Raw genomic sequence first — 20,245 nt, forward strand, 5'->3', positions numbered from 1 at the left:
GGCGCGCGTGGGGACTGGGCTTCGTCCGCGTCCCGGGTCTGGCCCAGTGCCCTCAGAGAAGGACACTCTCCCCCGTGACACAGCCGATGGCTCTTATGCAGTGGAGGATCTCCATGAAAAACGTAACGACCCTCTTGCACAGTGCGTCAGAAATGCCAAAAGACTTTGTTATACAGAGGATACCTCAGTCCCTAAGATTTCTGTTTTACATGATGAAAGAAGTGAGGGCCATCAAGAGCACACAGGAGTGAGTTAACATGGGTAGGAGAGCAATGCTCACTTGCAGACACCAGCTTTGCACTTTACCTGCTCCTTGCACGTCTGAAGCCACTTTGAATCAAGTGGATTTCTGTGCTTGAAATCCTGTTTGTGCAACTCGGAGAGCAAGTTTAAGAGGCAAAGAAAGTACGCTGCAGCCATAACACTATATATATGCGCTTCAGTGCCTGGTGACACCAAGTGACACTGAGGGATCGTATGCTCATTTCATCACAGTGTAGTATCAAATGTCTCTTCCCAGACAGGTTTTTATCAGTCGAACTTGTGAAGTCCACAGTAAACTCAGGCACTTCCTTTCAGTACATCATCATGACACTTTCTTAATTTCATTTTTAAACTCATTATGAAAATGTATTTTTGTTGTTTTGCTGTGATTTTGACAAAAAATGAAAAGTCTGTCACGTACACACACACAGAGCAAGCAGAATCCTTGTTCAAACACCAGAACAGTGATATTTCATTAACATGGTATTAAACATGCAGAAAGCTTTCTAGGTGAGAGGATAAAATGTGGTTTTAAAGACAAGATCAACTATATCTCTTGAATGTCTTTACATGCTGAAGCTAATCAACTGCACACTTATTTCAGTGTTCCTGCAGCTGGTTGCGTAGAGGTGAGATAGTATATAACTTCCGTGGGATTGCTAATCCCTGTAATAAACAACAGGCAGTTCACAACGTGAAGGCTATTAAGGGAAGAGGTCTATTTTAAAGTGTAGAAATTCCACCCATACTCCATCCTCATGGTATGTATTGCATCTGATTCTCAGCCTAATGGAAACTTGCCTTCTCCTCACTTCCCAAAAGAAAACTCACAGTGGAACGTGTTTTTACACTGAGAAACTTACTGTATCGAAGCTCTTCCAGCTCAGTTATTTCTCAGTGTGTTGCAAAACCCTCTTTGGAGAACTTCTTCCTTATTAGTGGCGCCTCTGTTTGGAGGCTAACAGTGAGAGAAGATGTGATATATTAATATTGCTTCTCTAATGTCGGAGCATTAAGTATTTCTGATTAATGGCACCGGACATTATGTGTTCAGATGGCTGTGCCTCATGCCTTAAATGCTGGGAAATAAACCATGCTATAAATTATATGTTACCCATCTTTAAGAAATCGTGTTGCAGTTTCTTGTAAGGCAGTGCTGGTTTTGTGCACAAGCCTCGGTGGTTACAAAACGTGGCATGCATGCCTCCACATGTTCAATCAATTCACACAATCTATTATGAAGTTGGTTCCTTTGGTAATACAAATTCAGTATTCAAAATACATTTTTAAAAATCTCTTACTGCTTTTCACCGATATTTAAATAAACCTAGTAAAGTTGTATTGACACTTCTGCCAAGAAGGATAGAATAAGACACTTCCGTATTTAGAAAATGCTGTAAGATTTTTCTACACCAAAGCAGTAATTTCTGTAGGAGTTTTTTGTTAGTCATTATGACTCTTCAGAGCAGGATTTCAGTTGAGTTGATTTAGCTATATAATTTTGCAATGCAGAGGAAGTTGTCTTCCACTTCCGGGCATCTGAAAATAACTGGATGGTACCGAGAGAATATGTTCTTCCAATCTTCTTTAAATGAAGTAACTTTAATGTATTTGTGTGAATTCATCTGTATATTAAGCTTTATTTCTTTTAGCCACGTTTCTATAAAAACAAGTAGCTTAAAAGCATTTCCAAAATATATAAGGCTTGATTTCAGTCCCAAGTAAAGGGAAAACATCTGTTAATATTTTACTTTAGGTAATTAAGGCAATGGCAGTGAATTTGGTTCTATTTCGGTTTGTGGGTTTTTCAAAAGAAACCCAAAACTGATGGGAACAATGTATTTTTGGGTACAAAGTTATGTTTAGAGTTGTCTGTCTAAACCATATTCAGCATCATTTTCATAAAGCTCTGAAGAAAAAAAAAAAGGTGAAAGGATGCTACAGTGTTGGCTGGCTTCAGATTTGAAAAGGCATGGCCAGATAATCATTTCAAGCTGACATAAATATGTCAGCAGGCACCAACAGGGGCAGGCTTCTGGCTTCCATTGTTCAGGTCCCAGTGAGCTAAATAAGGGTACTTTCTCAGCTGAAAACTAAGAATCTTCCTTCTTACGGCATAAGTTTTTAGTGATCCAGTTCACTATGCAGCTGTGTCAACACTACCTGTAATCATTTTTTCCTACCGCTTCCCATGAGTATCAGAGAGGGATGCATCACACTTTTTCTGGCAGCACCAATATAAGCCAGATTACAGTAACCATGTAACTCTAGCCTAAGGGTATCAATGGGGAAATGGTACTACAAAAGCAAAACTGAAGGCTGTGGCTGTGATCTGTTCTCTCATTCAGTTAACTTGAAAAAAGCCAGAGCATGGAGGAAACAGATTGTTTCGCTTTAACTAGCCTCTTGCCTATATGCTTACATCTGAATTGCAGAGTATATTCCAGACTGGATAGACCTGTGTTGTCTACAGTTTTTATAGTGCAGATGATTCTGATTTTTTTATTTTATTATTTTTCAATGATTTTCACAGATGAGCTGAGTTCCTGGATACAGCAGTCTTTTAAACATTATGTTACACAAGAAGCTAAGCAACACTTCAATGACTATGACAAAGATGGTGATGGATTAGTGTCTTGGAAGGAGTATAATATGCAAATGTATGATCGTGTAATTGATTTTGATGAGAACACTGTCCTGGAGGATCAAGAAGAAGAATCATTTCGACAGGTAAAATGTTTCAGCACCAGTTTCTGTAAGCTGTTGGCAAAAGGCAGCAATGTTTGTTTATTGTGACGTAACAAGATGGGTAGAGAAACCGTAGCAGCTGGCACATGTTTTAACACTTTCATCTGAGATAGGGGAGTAATTAAAGGAAAGTAAGGGAGTATTAAAGCTGCTACCGACAAAACAAAGACAGACTGAAATCGTACCTCCTGAGTATTTTTTGCTGGCTGAGAGGACTATAAGTCTATTGACAGTCTTATCACAGAGCACAGTCTCCAGCCGTCATCTTCAAACAAGATGGCAATCTGTTAGATTAGGTCTGTAGCCTAACCAGTGTCCTGCCTTCAGTGGGGGCCAGTACCACTGGTGTTGGAGGTAGAGGAAACCTTTGTACTTTTTAACCTGCTTTATTGCACTGTTCTATCCACTTTTTCAGTTATTTCTCAAGTACCCAGTGTGGAGTATCAATATTGCCTGCTTTAATATTTTCTGTCCATTAGAGACCCACAGAGAAAGCAATAGCGATTCAGACATTTTTAGCAATCGAAATGCAACTCTGAGAGCTAAAACTGGATGTATAAACAATAGAAGTTATGGATTAATCTCATATATGAAAACAAATATTTAAGAGTGGAAAGGAAAGAGGCAAGAGAGGCAGGGAGGGAAGGTTCACCGAGAATCACCACATAGCAAAACTTGTTTCCTTTCAAGTTACACATTTATAAGTACATGTAAATATTTCCCAAAATGAGAATAAGTGAGTTTTTAGACTATTCTGGCCTGAGTTGTTTTGTTTTTTTTTTCTGTGAGGATTGCTTTGGCTGCTTTTAGTAAAGTAGTAGTAGATAATACAGGATGTCGGCAGAAGTGAAGCTAAATTAGGCAATGGGCAGGGGATTTTACACACGGAAGAAACAAACTGTAAAGCTTTGGAGGTCACTTAAGTGAATAATTACATAGCTTTTAAATAAAACAATACTTTAAATGAAACTACCAGTCAAAATATTGATCCCATGTTTGAGATACTGCCATCATAGATATATATGCTGAGCTAGAACTCCTACTCACTTATTTATGCTGTACTTTGTTTGACTGCTTGCTAGGTTTTCCTGCTTGCTGACTTCTTCAACATGTATTGTAAAGAGCAAAATTAGCAGCATTGTGCAAGTGTCACATGTCAGCCATCTTCAGCATTCTCCTTACTTTTGGAAATCAGTGATCCTGCTCTAATCAAAATGGAAGAGTTAGACTGTGGTATTGATTTAGAATTGACGTCAAGTAGGCATATGAATTTACCAGAAGGTGGCAGCCTTGTTCATCACTTCTCAAAAAAACCCTGAAAAATAGACTTTTTCCCTCAATAGTTCAAGTTTATGTTGCAGTCTAGTACTTTCTGTGGTCAGTCCTTCTGAATTGCCTTCCTATTTAAACTCTCAGCTGAGGTCAGCTTTTCTTTAAGAGTACGTTTAATTATTTTGCAGAATAGTTAAGATCTTACAATTACACTTTATTTGTTACATGTTATGCTCCGTATTAATCAGGTTAGCCTAATTTAGAGAGAAGTGTCAATACATAGCACATAAACTAAGAAGTACAATTTCAAATGGTTAGTTTTAAAGTATTTGTGATCTCTGGTTTGCTGGCCACTCCCTTATCCAGATCAGAGTCACACTGATAGCACAACACACTTAATCATGGGATTCCAGAATTTTTATAGCTCACATCACATGCAGTTTGAGTAGAGATCAGTTATCAATGGTGTGGTCTTTATTTTGTCTAAAGAGACTGTACAAAATGAAACAAGAAAAAAATACAAAAATTTTTGCACATTTGGAATACAGAAACAGGAAGTGCAAGACATTCAGAAATAAGAACTTGCCTACTTATTCTGGATATTATTTATTTTTAAAAGGCATGCTAATATTTATACTTAAAACAGGTTAGAGAAGTGACTTTGCTTTGAAATATGTTCAGATGTAATGGACAACAGTCTTGTATTAAAGGAATCTGTCTAATCCTTCAGCACTTAAAATGGCTTCAGAAAAGACATTTTACATATATGATATTTCAAGACCTTCTTCGAACTACAGACAGCCCTTGATTACAGACAGCCCTTGATATAAATAAGATACAGATCCAGAAGCTTAAATGTCCTTAAAATGTAAATTTTGGAATTTGCGATGGCTACCATTAATTATAATCCTTGTACTCCACTAGGTTAGTTTGGGAATTGGTGACTTTTAGAAGAGGAAGCATGTATAAAGACAAGAATTCTTGGTCTGTTCATTATCTCCCTTTCGTGTTTTTGAAGCCTTGGCTAAGAGTGTGTTTTAAATGTCTCCTTAAATTGAAACAAAGGAAGTTTTTATGCGATTCTTAGAATAAAACTACCTCAATTAAAAGTGCTGTTCTTGTTGCTTTGGATGAGCTCTTTTTAGTGAAAATACAACATCAGTATAATATGAGTCGGTAATGTGAAACCATTAATATTCTAATGAGCTTACAGCCAGCTACTATAATGTTGTTTTTCCTTTTCATTAAGTGCTCTAACTAAATCTATTTTCTAAGCTTCATTTAAAGGAGAAAAAGCGTTTTGAAAAAGCTAATAGAGATGATGTTCCTCATCTAAATGTGGATGAATTTGTTGCTTTTGAACATCCTGAAGAAGTGGAATATATGACGGTAAGATTTAGGAGGGTATATTATCGGCCTGTATGTATAGGTGCAACATCTTTTTAATGCATGTGCTTAGCCCCAGTACTACAGGAACTGTGCGTTTGAGCACTTACATGTACTGCTTTTACAGACCAAATTAAAAATCAGATAATGTGTTGTGGATCCAGTGCTGGAGTTCAGGAGCTGGAGCAGTAGTTCAGTGCTTTGCTTTCAAATCTGTTTCGAGAACTATTACTGCACAACTGTCCCAAACTTTTCGGATTGGACTGACATAGCTCTCTCTAAACTCCGTTAGGCTGGAAATATATCAGTGAGATTTTTGCTTGAGGAAGTCTCATGCCTAGTTCAGAGTTCAATTCTAGTTAGGGAGACTTACAGGAAAGATTTCTTTGCAAAGGAAAAGGTCAAGTGTCGGTTACTCTCACTTTGCTTAAAGTGACACAATAGTCACTTTTCTGGCCAAAAAAGAGCATTCAAGCCCGTCTGAAGCTTTAATATTGACTGTACTATTGGGGGTTGATTATTTCAGCCAGGAGCACTTCATCCTTGGTCATCTGTTTCATCACTGCTGTGACTGTCGGTGTCATTCCAGCTCCGTACCGACAGGTGACCCCAGTTAAAAGTACATTGGTGCTTTTCTGCAATAGAGCCTTCAGTTTTGGCTGTCTGATGCTGCAGAGCCAACTGCCAGGAGGAGTGCCATGCAAACAGAGCCTCTGTTTGTGTTGATGTAACTGTTGATTATGGACAAACAAGAAAAGACAGAACTACAAGAACAGGCACGCTGGCTTCACAGGACCAAAAATACCAACCAGTTTTCCTAACAATTTCATAAAGTTGCAAAAAGGCAAATTAGAGAATACATCACGTAAAAAAAGAAAAGTGAAATGAGATGATAACAGCTTTGTACAAATTCATGTTTCTCAGCTACTTGTGTAGTTTTGAGTTATGATGAAGGATTCACCTTTCAGATTTGGTTTCCATAAAACCTGACATCTAAACTCTTAAGAACAGATCTGTTTTGTTGCACAGGAACCAATTACTGCACTAGTCTGCGTAAAACAGAAAAGCACGTTTGAAATGAGCAAGTCTTTACTTTAAGGAATACCTTACTGCTCTAAAATGATTTATTGCTGTTTCTCTTGATTACAAGATGCTAATTTTTCACAAATTGATACTTTGCTTTTTGTATGTATGCAAAAGGACTTTGTCATTCAGGAGGCTTTAGAAGAACATGATAAAGATGGTGATGGATTTGTTAGCCTGGAAGAATTCCTTGGTGACTACAGAAGAGACCCAAGTAAGGAAAAAGGGCAGGGGCATGAAAGAAGGAACTGAACAAAAGCTTTTGGAATGGGGTGAATTTTATGCACCTTTATTTTCAGCTTTTTATACCTCCACCTACAGGTTCTGAGTAACGTTATCCTGTCTTTTAGAATAATTCAGTTTCCTGGTACTGGGCATAGTAGGTCATTATTTCAGTCTGCCCTGTATGTGTTTGGCAGTAGTTTGTGTATAGCCCATTCCAGTGTTTCCTTGCAAGTTACTTCTTGTTTTCCTAAAGACTGAAGCATATTCCTCATCGCTAGGTATGCAGCTGAAATAAGATGCAGTTTTGCTAACTGAATACATCTGCGAAACCAGCCAGCATGAATGTAAGGTTAAACTTTCTTGGTCTTTATCAGCTGAAGAAGGCAGCTGTCAGCCTTGCTTCAGAAGGATTGAAGCTGTGTGTGTTTTAAGAGAGGTGGAGGGGAAGCGTAAGGAGTCCGTTCACTGTACCGGATAACAAAAGCCTACGTGCTTTCACTTTTTGGTTTTTTTCCACTCTTGCCCTTCCTTAAACTTGCTCTGTTCCTTCTTTAACAAGAAAAAGGACGCTCACCTGGTGTTTATCAATACTTTTCTCTAGCTGTGTTGCTAACAGATAAGTATTTTATACGCTGTATTTGATTTGCTACAAGATAGTGCAAATAACTCCTCCGGTTCCAAAAAGACCAGTAGCTTGAGGCATGTCGAAAGTCTGCTTGGTCTTAAGGAGTGCTAATTCTTAAGTGTGGACTAGCATCCTAGCTGCGGAAAATGTTTAAGCCACATGAGGATACGGAGAAATAGGGGAATAGTCAGTTTTTCTTCACTCCAATCAACCACCTGGAATTTCACCTTTTATTACCATCTTTGTTTGCCAGAGCCAGCAAAAACAATATATCTCTCATGCAACTACAGGGTTCTTTATCGTTTTCCTGCTCTGACTTTAAAAAAGCTTTTCCAAGCCAGTCTATCTGAAGTCGTTACAAAGGAGTGAAATTGTTGCTAGGGTCCTTGCAGTAATAGAGAGGATAACAGCTTTGTCATTAAAACTTTTTAGCCAGAATTCAGAATCAGCTATAATTGTAGAAACTACTTCAACTTTTCTCCAAATGGCCATCTCTCCTGCAGACAGTGTTCCTGCGGCACACTTTAAAATGACTAATAAACCACATGGTGGGTCTGGTTTCATAATTGTCTTGTGATTTTGGGCAACAGTGTATGGTGAACTGTGACATTAAGGGATAATCTACTTGTAAACTAGATGTTAGAAAGGAAGGAGAGAGACTTCGCTCTTTTTCTTCTTTTATAATAGAAACCTAATTATTTTTAAACTGTTATTTATCTGCTTGAGATGTCAACTACTTTTGACTTCCATAAGTTTTAGGAAGTCAAATTATCTGTTCATGCTTGTCTGCAATGTTTATCAGTGGTGAAAGATCAGTTTGACGAATTGCTTCTAAATTTCTTGAAGAGTTAGAGACAAGTGTGTAAGATTGCGCTAGGTTGCGGGATGTAATACCGGTGCATAGGGTAAGTATAAATCAAGTATACAAATAAAAACTAAATGGAATTGCTTTGGATATATTCCAGGTATTTTAGAAAAAAAAACGACGAATTGCTTCTAAATTTCTTGAAGGGTTAGAGACAAGTGTAAGATTGCTGGCTAGGTTGCAGGATGTAATACCGGTGCATAGGGTAAGTATAAATCAAGTATACAAATAAATAAAAACAGTAAATGGAATTGCTTTGGATATATTCCAGGTATTTTAGAAAAAAAAAAAAATTAGACAGTAAACTAATTTGAAAGCCTGTGGTATTGGCCTGAGTCTGTTGAGTCTGCACTAATCAAGAGCTTTGCCTTCTCCGTTATCTGTCACAGATGAACCTCCCTTGGATGTTAAAGCAGGGGAACAGACGGTAGAATGTTATTAAAAACTTCGGATGGCCTTATAATGTCATAATCCCATGTACTGCAAAACACTAGTTATCTACCTACTTTTTGGGACACTTGTTGATTTAAAGCTTTTCCCTACTTTGCTCTGTCCGTTAAGTGCCGAGATGACCAATGTCTGAGGCCTTTAGTATTGCTCATATTGCTGTCATGTGATGCTCTCAACATGGTATCTGCAACACGATTGCTATACGTTAATGGGAGAGAGTGATCTTAACTCAGTCAAGGTGAATACTGCAAATGTAAGAGATCTCTGTCATCCACTTCAAGTTCTTCCTACTGATATGTCAGCTGTCCCAGTAAGTAGGAAACCATCTACTTGGCAAAACATTCAGTATACAGTATGGTTTCTCCACTAGCAATTTGGGTAATCATGGATGTATTAAAATAAACAGTTCAGTTGATGGTAACCCTTGACTTTAATGTCCACTTAGTTAAACTGTAAGTTTACAATCTTAATATTACCTTAGCTTTAAATTCTGTTTTAATCTATACAAGTGGGGTTTTTTTCATATGTAGACAGATGCATTTATTTAATCTATTGGGACTGGTCTATAAGGCTTGTCTTTGTTCAGTGAAATCACTTTTGTGTTATGTTTTATGAGATTAAGTGAATTTGCTTAGGAGAAAAGGTGAAAACATCTGCTTTAAGGTAAGGAGTGGCTTTAAACTTGACAAATGTGTCTTACTAGCTGCAAGGGAAGATCCAGAATGGATACTTGTTGAGAAGGATCGGTTTGTGAATGACTATGACAAGGATAACGACGGAAAACTCAACCCTCAAGAGCTGTTGTCTTGGATAGTACCTAATAATCAGGGTATTGCACAAGAGGAGGTATGTGTTTTGACTGCTGTTTAGATTTTCATTAATGCAGTAGAATTCTGAAGGTATCACAACAAAATGACAGATGCATTCAGATTTACCATGTCTTAGTAGTTGAAAAAGAATGCTTAGTAGGTCTTTGCATGTATTTTTAACCTTTTTTTCAGTTTGACAAAGAATGCAGGTCCTTTAACTGCATTAGGCAAATTTGAAGTTCCTATTAATTGTATGAATGCTTGTAAATTAACAAAGCGCTTTTCTACATGTTTAAATAGCTTATCTGGTTTGACTTAAAGGTACAGTATTTTAATCAGTTATTTTTTAGTTATTGTAGGGAAATCTAATGAGATATACTACTAAAAGAAGTTGTTACGTACCGACAGCATAATTTTGAAAACAAAAATTGATCGTGATTCTTCTAACTGGATAAGACACCATAATTTGTAGAACTAAAAACTTGTCTTTTCCTAAGTACAAGAAAATGGAAGTATTCTATGATTCAAGATGCTGTAATGCAAACTTTGATGATGATAATTAAAATGGTTTAATCAGGGCTAGAACGCCATAATAGGTTTAAGTGGATTCTCGTTTTAGCTGTCTTAGTTTATTTTTTTGTAGCAGGCAGTAGAAGCACCGAGTGTTCTGGAACAACCTATTTTAGTAAGCAGACTTTGCAGTCGCTGACTGCAGTAGAGAGGATTTCTGCCTTTCTGCTAGTAACTTTTTATCTTAATTCGTCCAAATCTTTTTCCTTTGCACTGGAGGATTTTGGTGTTCAGAATGGCAGGAACAACAGGTGTTCCCATGCCTCTGCAATTCCTGGTGGAGACAGGAGACGCTTTGTGTCAAACAGCATAGCCCATCTGCTGTGTTGGACCATCTCATTACTGAGGTCCTGCCTCTTCCTTTTTCAGCTCTGTTGGTGACAGAAAAAGCAACGTGGCTGGGACGCAGCACTGGGTGCTAACGTATCTAACCTTGTAAGAAGCCAAGCTGTTAAATTGCTCTAGTAGTATTTTTGTAAATGTGGGTTTGTAAGCCTTTGCGCAAACTTTTTTTAACATCTGACTCTTGAGGGTGGTTGGTTCTTATTTCACAGAAAGAATGCTGTTCTAACTGACGTGAATTCTGTGTGGTGTCGAGTCTATTCATACCCGTGTTGGTTTGCTTGGTTGCGTTTTTTTTAGCAGTTCTTCACTATTCATTCAAATTTTAGCTTACAGCAAGGCCATGCTGTAGTAATAGCTCAGTTCTGCAAGAAATCGTTTTTTTACTTGTTTCTCTGATGTGCTGTTTTTTTCTTCAGTTAATATAAGGGCTTAGCAAAGTAATTAATCCTAAAGGGATTGACTTAAGTCATAAACTGCTGTTTGAAAGCTGAATATTGCAGCTTCATTTTGGCATTGCAAAATGACTTGAGAAACCTGGTAGCAAAATAACATAAAAATAGAAAAATTACTATACATTCCATTTCCAGGAATTTATATGTGTTTACCAAGATGTTTGTCTTAATAATCTTGTAGCTTTTGCCATGCAGAGTGCTTTTAAAATCTGCTTGGCTGACATTAGTCCCTGTTATTTTCTTCAGTCCTTTTTGGTGATGTAGTCAGCTTAAATGTAAGTAATATTTAACTTTAAAAAAAAAAAGTCACTAAGCAGTTATATTGAGCCAAACCAATTAGAAAACGTAGGAACAGAAGGATTCTCTAAATCATTGTATTTGTAGATGTTTAGCAAATAAAAAACACGTACTACTAGGACTCCTCTGTTTCTCAGAAATAATAGGTGCAATAGAGCTGCTGTACTAGCTTTTTAACTTTGAGCTATGTAATGCTTGTGAATAAGCTACAACTAAAATATTCTGCCACTTTTTTTGTTTTACTGCTGAACTTCCCTCCTTTTACAATATATAAATAAGCAAAAATCTGAGAATTGTTTTAACTTGCAGTTTCATTTGACATCATCATGATTTAGTATTTAAAAGTTTTTTCGGAAAAGCAAGCTTTTGCTTTCAGGAAATGAGCGAGAACATGAATTGCTACCCAAAGTTGAAGTTCTTACGCATAGATGGCTTATCTCATCCACTGTTGGAGGTAGAAAACCCTTTTTCATGGTGTACATCAAATACTTTCCAGTTACATTTTAATAATGAATTATAGCCATGGAGCATTTTTTGCAAATCATAAATAGATACAGAATATCCAGCTGCAAATCTCTATCCCTACTTCCTTTTTTTTTTTTTAATATGCATGTATGATGGAAAAGTGAGTCTCCACAGGTTCAGGAAATAAAAAATGGCTTAGCGCAGTAGACACCTCCAGAGTTGAAAGCAAGAGTGCCTACAGCTTAACCTGAGAGCTGTAAACGATGCTTCTCTTGTCAGAGACAGGGTAAATACGTGACTGAGAGATAACGGGTGCACATTTCTGCAAGAGGATGCTCAACTTGAAGACTGCATCGGCTCAAACCCTAGTTGAGGTCCCACACATCAAGAACTTGCTATTGTAGCTGTCATTCAGTGGCTGAATGTCCAGAGGGGCCCTCTGCAAACACAGGGTCTCTAGCTGACATGCTAAGCTTGCATTTTCTGCAGCTCATACACTAAAGATGCGTACTGCACTCGCCCGTGGATTTCAAGGACTACGGGTGCTCCCAGGAATACGATTAATCTTTGCTGGTTTAATACTGTCTTCCACCCTCAAAGTAAAGCTATGGGTTTGACATTGATTTGTTGCTTTAGAATTGATAGTGAGGGTAGAGATCTGATACTATGATTTTGCCACTAAATAAAAGAGGCAAAGGGAAACAAACCAAGGAAAGAAAGGCTCTGTTCTGAATGTAAAATCTTGTCTAGCTTGTAACAAATAACGGTGTCGTGGCAGGACTTTGACAAAGCCATTCCAAAAGCATTATTTATAAATGCTCGTATCTATTAACTGTGCACATGGTGTTCCATTTATTTTAAAGGCTCTTCACCTTATTGAAGAAATGGATTTGAATGATGATAAAAAGCTTTCTGAAGCAGAAATTCTTAAGAACCAGGATTTATTTCTTAACAGTGAAGCAACGGATTATGGTAGGCAGCTTCACGACGAACGTTTCTACCATGAAGAACTTTAGGTTATTTATTTTGTAATCTGTTTTTCTTCCCTTTCTTTCATTTGGAGCTTTTGTTAAAAGCACCCATCAGCTATGTTGCAAGTTTTATGCTGTAATTACAGTACACTAATGTTTGTGTAAATAATCTGCATTCAAAATTTAATTGCCCTCCTGCCGAGTTCCTTGGGCCTCTTCTAGCCTTCAAAATTAATCTTAAATACTTACTTCCAAAATTATATAACGTTGGGAAATAAATTACTTCAGGGGTAGTGCTGTATTGTGAAGAGTTGTTCTGTTGTACTTGAAGAAAATGGAGAATCTAAATGATTCTGAAAGAATGCAAAACATAGCAACTGAGAGACTACTATTTTTTCTAATCAGTTTAATTAGGGTGGGGAGTGGGGAAGATGGGGGGTTGTTTAGAGCAAGTATTAACTGTGTTTTATTTAATACGTTTGGAGAAACACTTAGATTAATGCCTCAATTGTTTAAGAGGTTTCTACTTAATTTTAAATGGTTTCTAAACTGTGTTTTATTGTATCATAAAACTTGCTATTTTTACATCTACAGACAATAATTGTTTTTAATGTACAATTCTACAGCATTAGCAATACAATGGTATTTTACAGTGTTAAGACCCTCTTCATTTGTTGGATTAAAACTTAAAATATTCTGTCTTTCTGTGTTTTGTCCATTTATGACTTACTGTGGGTCACCCGCAACAACTCCTTGCCAAGTGCACAATGTACATCATGTACAATGGCAACATGCTTAGCTTTTAGAAACCAAAGACACATCGTCTCCTCTAGACGCTAAAGAAGATTCAAAACAAGCAAAGCGTGCATTTAACATTTTCTGGACAAGTTTGCAAAAGCAATTGTGGATTTTGTTTTTTTTTAATTGGGGATATAGGGAACTCTAAAGCATCAAGGCATTACATAATATTTCTAGTAATAACCTCTAAAAGTTAACTTTGGTTGCAAGCTCCACAATTACCATTCATAAAAGTAACTACTGTCCCGTTATGTGATTATTTGAAATAGTCTGAAAGGTTAATGGCACGACAGATTCGATTTGGGAAAGTACATATATATTCGCTTTTTATCTCCTAGAAAGTCACAGAAATTAGCCGAGTGTTCTAAACAAAGACAAAGCCTCGCAGAATAGCTTGTGCAGACTGTATTAGGGGTTTTTTAATTCCTAGATAACTAACTCCTGTAATGCTCTTGCAACGTTCTTCTTGACTAATGTTTTCCTTCCTCCCAACTCTCCTTTTATTGAGTGAAAGCAACTAGTTCTGCCTTGTTTTTTTCCCAGTATACCACATCTTCATTATTCTCAGAACAAACAGGAAATTCCTGTCGACAGAAGTGTTGAAGTATCACCACTAGAAGGCTGGCAATTTTGATTCAGAACAAAACTACATATACTTTTACTGTATTTTTTTTAGGTATCATAGTGATAGAAATTCCAAATGCTTTTTCAGTTTTAGTGGTTGGGGTTTTTTCAACCCGTATTCGTTTATTTCAGTTCCTGGGAATGTGAGTACAACTATTGCCGTGGTGGTAGTGGGATCTGATTTAAAAAAAAAAAAAAAGTCTAATTAAATCCAGTGTGTCCAGGAATTAAAACAGTTGTTGTCATCTTTGTTGGTTTGAAATATACCCAAAGTTGCCCATTTGTTATTATTCTTTAGGGCATTTTTAAACAAATCTTAATGACAGATTCAACTGCTTACTCGCTATTAAAAATGTCATCAACTTGAAAATTCAGCTTGCAAAACAAGGAGAAAAAAAGAATGCCTTTGGAAGGATGCTGCTGTCCTTTGCTCTTTGCCTCAGCTCAAAGTCGTTTGCTGGATTGCAATAATTTGCATAAACCAAGAATAAGAAGAGCTGTAGCAAGACTAGTAAAATAGGGAACAGCACAGCATTTGTACAGTCCACATCTCGGAGTCTGCCAAACATCCGATTTATCGCTTATTCTAATATTTCTGTAAGCAGCTCATGTTAGGTATTATCAGAGCTTAGCTCACTGAAAGATAGAAATAGAACTACAGCTTTCATCACTTTGCAGCTCTTCATGTAGTTTTTATGGGCACAGAAAACTGGTGCTTCAAAAGGAAACAATGTAATTGTTAATGTCACTGAAATGGGGATTTGGAGAAGTGCTAAGCTCAGTCCTTTAGTGATGTTGTATTCTGTTGAACGTTTCTGTAATTCCTAGAGTAAATTAACGTAGACTTCTTTTGATTTCTCATAATGTTTTTAAAATTAGGCTGCTTTTGCTTCAGGATTAGAAGCCTAGTAGTGCTTTCGCAATCTTAGAAGGATTTGTGGCTCTTGATAGTCTAATCTAGTGTTTAGGTTGCCCAATTTGGCAATCCGCCACTTAACATTCAGTGACATCTATCCAAATATTCTACACGAGAGCGGCTCCAGTATTTTCAGGGTTATGCATTGACAGAGTCCCTTACCTAGCATTTTTTAACTTTACTGAGAAAAAATGCAATGAAGCAAAGTATCTTTTAGAACTTATACCTATTTCACTGTGGATAGAAATTAAATAGAAACTTTAGTTTTAATGAGTCAGAGCAGAGATTTTCAGCGCTCCAGTGTGGCATAATTTATTCTATGTATTTATGGAAGGAACGACTGGTACTGAGCCTGCGAAAGTCACGCACAGAGTAACCCAGGTTAGCCTGCAATTTATGTTTCCTGTTGGCCCTGTTCTTTGCAGAAAATTCAGGGTTTCTCTGGTGACGGCTGAGAGCAGTGTCTGGTAGCTCCCTCCCCTCTGCCAGGTTTTGCAGGTGGTTTTCCACAACACGCAAACTTTAGCTATAACTACATGTGCTCAAACATGAAGACCTTTTGGAACAAAGGATTGTGTCTTGTGCTGTTGTTCTGTCATATAAAACTGACGTTTTGTTTTGAAAAAGCCTCCAACCACTGTATCCTACAGATCAAATAGACCTCGTAGAGGCATACTAAAGAATCCTGTTCTTCCTTACACATCTCTCTGTCTGCTCCAGCAACACAGGCAGCAGAGGCTACCGCGATGGCCAAGAAGGCAGACTGAAAAGCCAGGGGACTGTTTGTGCCTGGTTTCGTAGGGACGTCATGCTTTGGCAGTCTCTCTGTGTTCCTGTCCGTCCCACCGCTGTTGGAACGTTGATTCTTTTCTCATTTTCTCGCCAATCAGAAACCTCACCAAACATCTAAAAACAGGTCATAGGGATATTTTAAAAAGCAACGGCAGATTCAGCTAATGCTACGTTTCATCCCGGTATCCCCTTCTGAAGCATCAGACTTTATTCTATCAAACGGCGCAACTTCTACCTGCGGAAGTTTTATGAGCACGGTTCAGGTTATGGTCAGCTGGAAGAGCTCAAAACAGCCAGTCTGAAAAAAACCCGAAAGATCTAACTCAAAATTGAAACCTTAGCTTTGACTTAACAGGAAGAATAAAAAGAGATGGTGAAGGTCATCTGTCGCTTTTTCTCTGTCAATGCACTGTGGTTTGAGGTGAAGAGGCATCCTACTTCAGCACGTACTGAAGGTCTCTGGCCTGTTACATCTGATCTCACTTTGTAAGCACTAATGCAGAATACTCCCAATTCAAATATTAAAGCTGGTAAAAGCACTTTGTCTCCATGTAATAACCACTCAGGCTTCTTAGAGAGAGGCTGAGCGTTCTTGTTGGCAAGGTAACCTCATCCTCATCCTCAAAATTAGTTATCTCTAATTCAGGGGCAGTCCCCAGCTCTGTAGGAATGTGCATTAGGACGATTCTTTGGACGATGTCTAAGTAAGAGAGACTGTCAGAGGAACAAATACTAGCTAAACTCAATGAAGAGAACAAAATTCCTCTGCTTGTTCCAAAATCCTTCCATTTATAAAATCAAGGATCTAGCAAAATTTGATTTCTAAACAAACATTGCATGTAAAAATGTCAGGTGAACGGGGCAAAGGGAGAATAATGCGACAGCAAGTAGGTGAAGTATCAATATTTCGGAGCTTAGATTTGCAAAGTTTTCCAGAACACAAAGCAACTCATACATTTAGTATCTACAAAAACATCCTACCAAAAGCACAGCTCATCGCAAGGAAAGTGGATGGGTGACAGAACAAGCAAAATTACATTGCTGGTATAAACAAGCCAGACTTCTCAGAGGTGCACAAGAAAGCGACAAGAGGCAACAGTCCCAAGTTCCAGCAAGGCAAATTCTGACTAGATGAAAATTTCACAGTGGGGGTGGTTAAGCAGTGAAACGGGCCCAGAGAGGCGGTGGAAGAATGTCCACCCTGGAGACAGTCAGAGCTCAAAAAGGTCCTGGGCAATGTGATCCATCTTGGAAGTTAGCCCGCTTGGAGCAGGAGATTGAAGCGGAGACCCGCCTTGCACGGACCAGGAGGCACAAATAATCCTGCTTAAAGTGATCCCGCCTAAACCATTTGGCAACGTGTTTATTTTTCTATATATTGTAAGTTATTTTGAGTATGCAGCATTTCCAGCTACAAGCTATCCTTTCCTCCTCTGTCTTAAAAATAAAAACAGAACTTGCTAGAAGTAACAAGAAAAACCTCTTGGAAGGTGAACGCTGATCTCAATGTTGGTTTTAAGGTAGAAGTTATTCTTGTTATAACACGTATATTATATGTACATCTAAATATACCTGGTCTAGACAGAGGGTAGTGCTCCATGTGAAGTGCTTTGTGCCCTTCTCATGAGAAGAAAAGTCACATTAAAGGGTAATTCCACAAGAATTTGGTCCTTAAAGCAGAATGCTTTGTGCTACAAATGCTTTTACCAGTTCCCTGTTCCTCTTTCCAGCTATCACAGTAGGAGTATGTGGCAAAATACCTGAGTAAGTGTTTTCTCAAATAGGTGGAGGATTACAGTACTAATTGAGACTAAACAACTCATTTGTCTGAACTGTGTAAGTTATGTATTGTCTGGAAATTAAAACAACTACACTTTAATATTTCAGACTGTTTACAATAATAAACATGGAAATAATTTGTCTAGAAAAGTTTTGCTTTTTAAAGATTTTTTTGAACAGATCTTTCAGATGTTCACTGTTGACTTGCTACAGGTTTGCATTTCTACTCAGAAAAAAAATTATAAAACAATTGGTGATGTTTCTAAATGAGCAAATATGCAGAATATTTGCTAAAATATGCTGAAGGAATCTAAACTGTTGCCTTATGATACTAAACAAATCACTGTATTACTAAAGAAGGGACATTTTGTACAGAGATGGGCCTGCTGGAGATGGTACATTTTGGACAAAGGTCCAATGGTTTGAGATCAACTAAAAAAGCCATGGTTTTTCCCAAAACATAGCAGTGTCTTTGCAAATGCCAGTCTGAACAGCTGTTGCCTATGTGCATACCCCCCGTAATCGCAATCAGGTAAGATTATGTTTTTGCAAAGCATATCCTAAACTTCTGTCTAATGTTTCTGTGAACTTGCAGCCTGCTTTTTTTCCAGAATTGCAGTATTCAAAGAGTCCTTTATGAGAAGTGGAAACCTCTTCAGCACTGCAAGCATTGCCTACTTCGCTAATGAATATGCAATACTTGCAAATGAATAGTGATTTCCTTTGAATTAAAGGAATGGAGAAAGCAAGTGTGTTGGTAAAACACACAAAAGGTGTCAGAGAAATAAAAAGTATCTTTCTGCAGGTACCTGAAGTTAGGACAAGAAGGGGAGATAGAAACCCAGATCTTTTCATTTTCTCTTTCACAAAGTGGTTATACTTCTCTCCAAAGAGCTACCAGATACTGTTCCTCTTAATCAAGCCTGCTGTGACACTGCACTTTCCCACAGTCTCTCTTCTCCTTTTTTTGTCTTTGAAACATGTTCAGGGATAAGGATGGTAGCTAACCGTGTTCAAACACGTACCGAGCACAAAAAGACCCCACATCTCCGTGATACGAACAATAATTCTAAGATACACAGAGTATCATGATGTTAATTTTAGAGGAAATCCATTCATGTTCTTCATAATTATGGCAAAGACTATGATTATCTTTCTCTTGGGTAAAACATCAGGGACTGGGTCCACCATTCAGTGAAGGCCTCTGTTGGAAACTGCCATGAAATGCTAGATATTGGTTAAGAATGTAGTCTATGCAATTAATCTTGATGTTAGTTGTCAATTTTCCTGCAGCAAAATGCCAGCAGGACTGTCTTGCACTGTGAAACAGTGCTTTTGGGAGGATGGTCAAATAGTTCCTTCTGAAAGAAGCAAAGGGAACGTGTGTCAGAGCCGAACAGAGCTGATGTCGTAGGGTCTGGAGCATATTGAATCAGCGTTCAGCCAGCAGCCGTAGATGGGTTCAGAGGAGTTGTAACAAATCAAGCCAGATGCTTGGAGGCTGCCGTTTCTGTTTCCATGGGAACAGAGATTGGCTCCTCACAGAAGACAAGGTGATTTAAAAATTTTTAAATTGGCACGATTGTGGATAATTTGAAAGCCCCTAACATTTCTCGCATTGAAATTTGGATAGCCATTTGTATGGAAATAGAAACGGCAGGCGCAGCTAACCAGCTAAAATGCTTGTATATTTTAGCCATGGTGTTCCTCTGGAAGTGGTTTCATTGCATTGGTGTCTCTAGGCTTTAGGACTCAGTAAGACACCAGAGGCTGGGCTGTTTTAATTTTAAACATGACTGTGTTACAGCAATCGTGAAGCCATCTCTCTTAGATGTAATTGTTACAGAAGCTTTGAAGGACTGTAGAAGCGCCTTCTATTCTCCATTTTCATTTCACAAACAACGATTCCAAGTGATACCGAGTACAAAGGAATATTGAAGAGACATCTGGTTCTCTTCACTGGACATAATGTAGCCAAGCTTGACATATTCTCTGAATAGATAAGCCAAACATTCAGTAGGGTTTACTCTGTGCAGTAGGGGTATACTCTCTGAATAGATGAGCTAAACATTCAGTAGGACAGAAGACCTTGAAACTTTGTAGATAAGAAAGTGATGCTGAAGACAGCTAGTTTGTGAAGGTAAAAGTGTGCAAACCGAGCCAAAGAACGAACTGTGCATGCGCAAGAACTGAGTTCAACTAGCAGTCACGGTGAGGAAGACTATCGACGACCACCAGAGGACCCTGAAAGACCACCAATGGACATAAGAGCGCATGTGTAAAGACTTTTACATATGTTAATGAACTAACATTAATATGTTAATCATGCCTCGGAAAACTAATGAATATGTATATTTTGACTGTACTTAACTCCTATAGTTAAGCAGCTCGGCGCGCACATTAGGTGGAGTGATCCCCTGTGCGTCCGGCGCCGCAATAAAGAATGCCTGCTTTCTAAAACTCCAAATTGAGTCTTAGAGAGTTTTTCATCTGCCGACTTACGGTAACA

The 20,245-nt window shown here is 38.0% G+C and overlaps 2 protein-coding genes across 4 annotated transcripts in view; one reads left to right on the plus strand and one right to left on the minus strand.

Moving 5' to 3' along the window:
- The window catches only part of SCAPER (S-phase cyclin A associated protein in the ER), a 281,456-nt gene that overhangs the window by 188,504 nt on the left and 72,707 nt on the right, over positions 1 to 20,245 (minus strand). The gene's annotated exons all lie outside the window — the stretch shown is intronic.
- On the plus strand, positions 84 to 13,526 carry RCN2 (reticulocalbin 2). Of its 3 annotated transcripts, none has more exons than XM_009278831.2 (6): positions 84 to 261; positions 2,798 to 2,994; positions 5,560 to 5,673; positions 6,871 to 6,967; positions 9,622 to 9,764; positions 12,720 to 13,526. In XM_009278831.2, exons 1-6 carry the CDS (start codon positions 258 to 260, stop codon positions 12,870 to 12,872), a joined length of 708 nt encoding a protein of 235 aa, XP_009277106.1. In that variant the 5' UTR covers positions 84 to 257; the 3' UTR covers positions 12,873 to 13,526. The 3 variants fall into 3 exon arrangements, with proteins under 3 accessions (XP_009277106.1, XP_009277107.1, XP_009277108.1); XM_009278832.2 differs by having other exon boundaries at positions 5,572 to 5,673; XM_009278833.2 differs by having other exon boundaries at positions 87 to 247.

Source organism: Aptenodytes forsteri, unplaced genomic scaffold, assembly GCF_000699145.1.
Source record: "Aptenodytes forsteri isolate BGI_AS27 unplaced genomic scaffold, ASM69914v1 Scaffold258, whole genome shotgun sequence".
Classification (NCBI taxonomy): Eukaryota; Metazoa; Chordata; class Aves; order Sphenisciformes; family Spheniscidae; genus Aptenodytes; species Aptenodytes forsteri.

Bases quoted from the DNA above. Each gene is read 5' to 3' on its own strand.
- RCN2 (XM_009278831.2), top strand. The intron at 2,995-5,559 runs GTAAAATGTTTC...CTATTTTCTAAG, and splicing joins AAGAAGAATCATTTCGACAG to CTTCATTTAAAGGAGAAAAA. The intron at 9,765-12,719 runs GTATGTGTTTTG...TTTATTTTAAAG, and splicing joins AGGGTATTGCACAAGAGGAG to GCTCTTCACCTTATTGAAGA.